Source organism: Orcinus orca, chromosome 19, assembly GCF_937001465.1.
Source record: "Orcinus orca chromosome 19, mOrcOrc1.1, whole genome shotgun sequence".
Classification (NCBI taxonomy): Eukaryota; Metazoa; Chordata; class Mammalia; order Artiodactyla; family Delphinidae; genus Orcinus; species Orcinus orca.
Window position 1 is genome coordinate 47,220,641 of NC_064577.1, and position 7,995 is coordinate 47,228,635.

Genomic DNA, 7,995 nt, shown 5'->3' on the forward strand with positions numbered 1-7,995 from the left:
AAGGAAAAGAGAGAAATCCATGGATTGCACTATTCAAAGACATGCAAAATGCAAAACCGAAAGATATTTTACATCATAATAACACAACTTTGGCCATTAAACTTTAACATAAATTTATAAGAAACACATTTCTCTTTTCTGATTTATTTACGCTCTGGAGCCATACCTTCTTGGTATCATTTCAAAATCTGTCATGTACGAGCTGTGTGTTACTTACCTTCAGTAGGTTACTTACCTCTCTGTGCTTCAGTGTCCTCATGTGTGAAAGGGGATAATAACAGTACCTACCTCAGAGCACTGCTGTGAGGGTGAAATGCATTAATATCTATAAAGGCTTAGAACATGACTGGCTCATAGTAAGTGTTATGTGTTAGTTACTATTATCATTATAACTGCAATATTTCAAGTAATCTATTTTATATATTTTAAAAAGCACGGGTCTCTTGTTCTTTGCCTGAATGACCCCACCCTCACACTCTTCCTGGTTAATCATCCTTCAAGTCTCAGCTCAATTTAGAATAGAGGAAGGTTAGAACAACCTGAATGGGCTAAGTAACAGATTGGTTAAATATAAATTTTGGTATAAAAGTTTGGAATATCCCCACACTGAAACATCATGCATGCTAATTTTGTTTCTTATAAAGTTTTTCTTTTTTATTAAATTTATTTATTTTTGGCTGCGTTGGGTCTTCGTTGCTGTGCGCAGGCTTTCTCTAGTTGCGGTGAGCGGGGGCTGCTCTTTGTTGTGGTGCGTGGGCTTCTCATTGTCATGGCTTCTCTTGTTGCAGAGCACGGGCTCTAGGTGTGCAGGCTTCAGTAGTTGTGGCACGCGGGCTCAGTAGTTGTGGCCCACGGGCTCAGTAGTTGTGGTGCACGGGCTTAGTTGCTCCGCGGCATGTGGGATCTTCCCGGACCAGGGCTCAAACCCGTGTCCCCTGCACTGGCAGGCGGATTCTTAACCACTGCGCCACCAGGGGAGCCCTGCCCTTCACCTTTGACAGCTAAAGAGCAGGTCTGTGGCCGGTGACAAAGGCACATTTCCACTTTAAGAAGATTGGGACCATCACTGATGAATGGCTTCAACCAGCTCACTGTCCTATGGACTCCATCCTGAACCCTGCACTTCGAATAATTGTGTACTTATTTCTTCAATCTGCAATCCAGTTTCTGCTCCCATTCTCTCCAAGGGATTTGGCTACCATATCGGCAAGACTAAAGGATTTACCTTTTCTTAGTTTATTGTCTTGGCAGAACAACCATATATTCCAGATCCCCTTGGCTTTGCAGTTGCAACATTCACTCACAAGGAATTCTCTAGTTCCGGGCACTCCACTTCCTAGTGGCTAAGTCTCTCGGTCCCGACACCCAATGGTCTCTCCTACACTTGCATCTCAGCACTCTCCTTCCACAAAAGCACAGCATGTCGGGATTGCCCACCTCTGCTTCCCGCCCCTCAGCAGGATTGTAATCTCTTCTGAGAGTCTGGTACCTTCAGAGACTTCCCACGTGTGATCTCAAAGGGTCACACCTGTCAAAGAAGTTTGGTCATCTCTGGACCAGGAGTTGGAAGAAATTGGGTCTTGACACATATCCTATGTAACCTTAATCAAGTTTTTTAACTTTTCTAGGTCTTGCTTCCTAATCTGAGCCATGGCAAAACAGATTGGGATCAGATAAAACCATAGACATGGATATGCTGAGGGAAATCCAAAGACCTTTGGAAGGTCTTGTTACTGCTGTGGCCACTGGTCCTGCTTTCAGGACCACTGGGGAGGCTGGGAGGACAAAATGACAAAACAGATGTGAAAATTCCCAGGATGGAGTTTCGACCACAGTGGCCGTCAAGGGCGTGGGAGGGGAAACCTCTTATCAGCACGAGTGAGGGGAAGTGGAGGACTTCCCTGCTCAGGAGTGAGGGGGTGGCCCACAGTATGCCCGTGGGGCACTCTGGAACCATGGTTAACTCTCGCTGTCACTTCTCACATCCCTGAGCTGGAAAGAGCTGAGTCCTAGAATAGTATCCTTTACCATGAAACCACTGGGCATGTGGGTTGAGGAAGAAGGAGGAGGAGTGACTCCCATCAAGGCTGGGGAATCATATTCTGGATAGAGTGTCAGATGCCTAGTTAATTCATACTTCATTTGACTAAATGGACTTCATGTCCAGAGTCCATATTACCTATCACACCCCCTCCCATTAAAACTGGTAGTTTGAGCTGCCTCTGGACACTTATTAATACCTACTGTGTAGGGCTTCCCTGGTGGTGCAGTGGTTAAGAATCCGCCTGCCAATGCAGGGGACATGGGTTCAAGCCCTGGTCCGGGAAGATCCCACATGCCACGGAGCAGCTAAGCCTGTCCGCCACTACTACTGAGCCTGCACTCTACAGCCTGCGAACCACAACTACTGAGCCCAAGTGCCACAACTACTGAAGCCCGCGCGCCTAGAGCCTATGCTCTGCAACAAGAGAAGCCACCCAATGAGAAGCCCAAGCACTGCAACGAAGTGTAGCCCCCGCTCACCACAACCAGAGAAAAGCTCACGCACAGCAACAAAGACCCAAGACAGCCAAAAATAAAAATAAATAAATAAATTTAAAAAATACCTGCTGTGTACACAGAGATAAGCATAACCCAGTTTCTGCATTAAGGAACTCCCTTTCTAGGAGCAGAGACAACCAAGTAGGCAGATATTTTATAGGTGATGTGATGGAGGTAGCACAAAGGGAGGTACAGAGTTCAGTTGGAAGAGAGGTCAGGGAAGGTTCTCTAGAGGAGATGAGCACTTTTTTGGTTGTGTATTTGAGAGGCATTTGTTATCATTCTCTATCGACTATTACTTAGAAATGGCCTCAATGTATAAACCTTGGAGGCCATTGATTTAGCTAAACATTTTGACACAAGCCTTTGTACTCCCTGTGTGAACGTTCACTGGTGTGAACACAGCATTATTGTTAAGACCTTCATGAATAAAAAAATTTTGCCTGCATGAGCCAAAGATCAAATCTAAGGCTAGGAGGCAAAAATCAACAAACGCACTGCGTGGCTAATCACCCACTCTTATCTATCATCATTCTTCTTATGTATTTTCATAAGAGTTATGTCCTTCCATGGCTTGAAGATCAGCGCTCCCCACTCATGTAGACGGAGGTCTCCACGTCAAGGGCTCTTCCTTAGTGCACAGTGGATTTAGTCTTGACCTGGAACTATTCATTTACAGCCAAGAGATGGTTTTCTCCATCCTTTGGGCTCTCTGACATTTTGTTTCTACCTCTGACATGACACATACCTTATTCCATCTCACGAGACAGTGATTTCTGTCACTGTCAGCACCATCACTAGACTAAGGACTCTGAGGGCAGCGATGGGTCGTCATTCAGCTCTGTCTGTCCTGACAAAGAACAGGTGACTACTCAATTGGGTTGAATGGAAATGCCAGGATAACGAAGTCTGTGTAGATTCCGGGTACCACGAGACACATCCTTCTTCCCTTGAAGCAAGGTTCTTGACGCATGAAGATGAAACTCCATCAACCAGGAGAGACCACGAGAGATACTTGCATAAGTGATATCAGAGATTGTAGAGTGTTAGAGTTGGGGATGGGGGTCTTGGTGAAGATCAGAACACTTGAAGCAAGACTCACAGGAAGAAAGGAGTGAGGGCAGAAAGGATAAAGAAAAGAAGTACAGTCTGTGTGCATGTGTAGGTGGTGGGAGCAGGGAGAGAGGAGAGTGATGAAGTAGGAAGACATTGTACTTTATTTAGTGACACCGAAATGCTCCGAGATGCTGCTCTGACTCCTTCTATCCCACATCTCTACAGCACCCAGGAGGCCTGGCTCCCTCTTTTCACTCTTCATTCTTCCTGTTCAAAGCAGAGGCAGGTAGCAATGTGGGACTGCGGGTGAGCAGGTGGATCAGAGTGGTTGAGCTGAAGGTGGATAGAGGTCTTGATCCCATCATCCTAATGGCCCTCATTTGCCCTGATTCATGCACTACTGTATTCCTGGCCTTTGGAAGCTTCATGTAGTCACCTTCAGGCCCAGGCAGGGCTTTACAAGTACACAAGGAATTCCCTGTGGATGTCTGGGAAACACCCACAGGCTTAGATTATGTACTTTATCTGTAGCATAGATGAATTCATTGCCGGCTTGACCCAATTCCGTTTTTATACTGCAAGAACATTCTTTATCCGGGTCTACACTTGATTCTTCCTGATTTCTTTCTCCTTTTCTGTTACTGGCCCAAGGGAGCACACTGAAATCGTGATTTCTTTTGCATTCTTTGGGACAGATGGACCACACCCCTTTCCTGTATTCAGCCCTGATAAGATGGGTCTTTGTGTGTGGCGTGGCCCCTAGGGGGCCAGCAGTTTCTCTCTCTGTGGTCACATTCTATATTTGTTCTGGAGATGACAGGGTAGAAAGAAAATGGATTTTAGAGTCAGATGAACCTCAGTCCAAATCTTGGCACTGCCACTTAACAGCTGTGTGGCCTTGAGATTATCACTGAACCCTGTTCTGTCCTCTGAATCTCATTGCTTCAGGGGAATAATCACACCCTGCTCAGGGTTATGGTAGGGTTAGATGTATGTGTATAACGCAGCTTGCCTAGTGCCTGACACATAGTAAATGTTCGCTGTGTAGAAGCTACTTCTGCTGGGGCCTTCTGCACACTGGACAGAAGCTGGACACTTTCGTTATGCCCAAGGAAATATACAGGGCACTAAAGTTCACTCTGCCTGGCAGAAGGAGGCCTGCAGTGGGACATGGAATCCTGGCTTCCTCCCCTTCTTGGGGCCAGGCCTGTGGCGACCCTAGAAAGACTGACATGAAGTCTCAAGCTTCTGGAGGTGCTAACCACCAAGAGCATGATGGTTCTCATCTACAAGCCCCTTCTAGCAGGTGTGAAGGTTCTATCTTTCTTGTTGGGTGTGCAATTCTCCCCCAAGCCTCAGTCACTGCCTTTGGTATACCACTTCCCTCTAGGGTTCAGCCCACTTCTTCTCTCCTACACCTCCCTCCGCTTTCCTCCGTGATGACACTGCTGGGGAAAAGAAAGCTGTGCAGAGGTCCTCAGCCAGCTAGCTTCAGTTTCCTTATTGGCACCATGACATCATCTGTACCCTGGAAATTCCACTCTCCCCCATCTCTGTCCCAGGCCTCAGAGTTCCTATAAAGAAGGGCTCCCAACTCAGTATCAGCACAGAGCACAGAAGGGTTCTGAAGCTTCTGGGTTCTGCAGTCCGAGCTCCAGGCAAGTCTCTCCTCAACCACGACCATGAAGCTCTGCCTGACTGTCCTCTCCTTCCTCGTGCTCTCAGCTGCTTTCTGCTCTCCGGCTCTCTCAGCACCAAGTAAGTCCATTCTTCCAGCTGCCACTGAGCCAGGATGTAGGCAGCGCTGACTTTTCTAGTTGGGGCTGGTCCAACACTAACATCTGGGGATGGGACAAAAGGGAAGATTCCTAAGTAGGCTGCAGGTAAACGTAGAGTCTGGTAGACACTCAGTAATATTCAAGTTCCCGTTTTCTTAAGAAATAGCAACCCATAGACTGGTTTAAGCAAGTCCCTGTCTCTCTCTGTGCCTTGGTTTCCCCATCTGTAAAATGAAGGGAGTTAGACCTGTGCTCTAAGACCCAATACAGCCAGAACCTTCTAGAATCCTTTCGGTCTTCTCCTAGGATTCTCTATTCAGAATAAGACTCCTACTCAGAGTGGGTGGGATTAGATACAAGGGACCATATTTGGGGATCTGGCAGATCCACAGGGATGCCCTTTGAATATCTATAACTAGAAGCCAAAATGAATAGCTCTGGGTAGAGCTTCTGTCTCACCTCGGCCTTTCTTCCCAGTGGGCTCAGACCCTCCCACTGCCTGCTGCTTCTCCTACACCCTGCGGAAGCTTCCTCGCCACTTTGTGATCGATTATTACGAGACCAGCAGTCTCTGCTCCCAGCCAGCTGTGGTGTGAGTATCAACCCTGGGGCCTTTCTTGGAGGCGAGGGTGAGGGCAGGATTAGAAAAGGGGGCCTGTTTGAGGTGAGGGGAGATGAAGCAGTAGGGAGGCAGGTGTCAGGGCTGAAGGCCTCCCTGAAAGCAGTGAGGAACAGGTCATGGTGTCACCTGCTGAGACCTGGAGAGGGCTGGGTGGGAGCTAAAGGAGGGGAAGGTGCTTTCCGGGGAGGAAGTTAGCTAGAGGCCAGGAAAACAGGGAAGGTCAAAAAGATGATAGAAGATGTGGGCTGAATTCTTAAACCATACTTAGAAAACACGTGCCAAAGTCATTGCTAGGGGCAGCAGGGAATGAATGGGGAGATATGTCCACATTGATTGCAAAACTCATTGGTTCCTAATCTGGGCAACTCAGGAGGCCACAGCTAAACCCAAGGAGGAAGTTACAAGGAATCAGGTCCCAGCAGCACCCCAGGAAGGGTCTTCTCACCCAGTAGGCTGTCCAGCATGAGCCATGGTGAAGGACAGGGAGATACCCGCCACAGGCAAGGTCCCATGGGATTCTAACCTGTCCACTCTTTGCTCCACAGATTCCAAACCAAAAAGGGCAGGCAGGTGTGCGCCAACCCCAGTGATCCCTGGGTCCAGGAGTACATGGATGACCTTGAACTGAACTGAGCCGCTCTGAGGGCGGGGCAAGTGTTCTGCAGGAAAGATCACCTGAGCCCGACGCACCCTCTCCACACTCACGACCCCTCCCGGCAGTCCCTGTTCCTTCTCTTAATTTAATCTTTATTACGTACTATGTTATTATTGTATTTGGTGTTGTTTCCCACTATTTATGTTTGTTTTGCCAAAGGACATGTGTCCCCCATGGGGATGGTCCACCATCACTGTTTCTCTGCTATTGCGGATACATGGATAATGTAATTGAGTCCAAGTGTTAATAAAATTTTTTAAAAATGTAGACAGTTTCTTCGTGTTTTAATTTGATTTGCGGTAAAGGGAATTGCCTGCTATTATGAATAGTTTCCAAACACAATAAGAATGAGCAATTACTGAGTCCTTAATATGGGCTAAAATGTCTAGAGATACAAACTTCACTTAATACTTTTAGCAAGGATTTTAACACCCTTATGAAGTAGGGACTGTTATCCTCAATTTTACGGATGTAGAAACAGAGGCACAGAGGTGATGTGACTTGCTAAGGCATGTAGGTCTGCTTGGGGTGCACCGTGAAAGGCTGATCCAAAAAGATACCTGTGCTGCTGAGGGCTATCATTTCAACATCTTGTAGGGAAGCTGTAAATAGGAACAGCAGCACAACAGAGAGGGAAGATGAAGTAGCTCAGAATCAGAAAAGTGGGCCTCCGTCACTCACTATCATTAAGAAAGTCATCTTGGGGGCTTCCCTGGTGGCGCAGTGGTTGAGAGTCCTCCTGCCGATGCAGGGGACACGGGTTCGTGCCCCGGTCCAGGAAGATCCCACATGCCGCGGAGCGGCTGGGCCCGTGAGCCATGGCCGCTGAGCCTGCGCGTCCGGAGCCTGTGCTCCGCAACGGGAGAGGCCACAACAGTGAGAGGCCCGCGTACCGCAAAAAAAAAAAAAAAAAGAAAGTCATCTTGTCTCATTGGACCTCAATTTTCACCCCTGTAAAGTGTGAGTGATATTATTCACTTTGAAGGGGTGTTATGATATGATGTGTAAAGCTCTCATCGTGGGGCCTGGCGCCTGGAAGTTTCTCTCTTTCCCTCTCTGAGCCTCAGCTTTTTCACTTAAAATGGGCTATAACGTCTATCCTCCCAGGGTCATCAGGCAGATTAGATTAGTGGATCGGCCCTCCAGAGCCAAAGCAAATGCAAAGTGTGGTCATGAGGACAAAAGAACAGATGTCAGATTTGGTTCTAGAGTGTGATGGGAGTAACCCAAGGCCACGTAACAACCCTTCAGTCAAGACTTCCTATGACCTGGGTCAGGCAGAACATGACTCTCAAGTAGAATTACATGCACAATTAAATCTTGATTCACAAGCTGGGAGGAAC

At 47.5% G+C, this 7,995-nt stretch overlaps 1 protein-coding gene across 1 annotated transcript; it reads left to right on the plus strand.

The window, feature by feature from the left end:
* Positions 1–4,846: 4,846 nt before the first annotated feature.
* LOC101274262 (C-C motif chemokine 4) lies at positions 4,847–6,919 on the plus strand. Its single transcript, XM_004271704.4, has 3 exons — positions 4,847–5,355; positions 5,853–5,967; positions 6,543–6,919. Exons 1-3 carry the CDS (start codon positions 5,280–5,282, stop codon positions 6,628–6,630), a joined length of 279 nt encoding a protein of 92 aa, XP_004271752.1. The 5' UTR covers positions 4,847–5,279; the 3' UTR covers positions 6,631–6,919.
* The last annotated feature ends 1,076 nt before the right edge of the window (positions 6,920–7,995 follow it).

Coding starts and splice junctions, on each gene's coding strand:
- LOC101274262 (XM_004271704.4), top strand. CDS start 5,280: ATGAAGCTCTGCCTGACTGTCCTCTCCTTCCTCGTGCTCTCAGCTGCT. Junction 5,356..5,852: donor TCCGGCTCTCTCAGCACCAA/GTAAGTCCATTC, acceptor CTTTCTTCCCAG/TGGGCTCAGACCCTCCCACT. Junction 5,968..6,542: donor TGCTCCCAGCCAGCTGTGGT/GTGAGTATCAAC, acceptor TTTGCTCCACAG/ATTCCAAACCAAAAAGGGCA.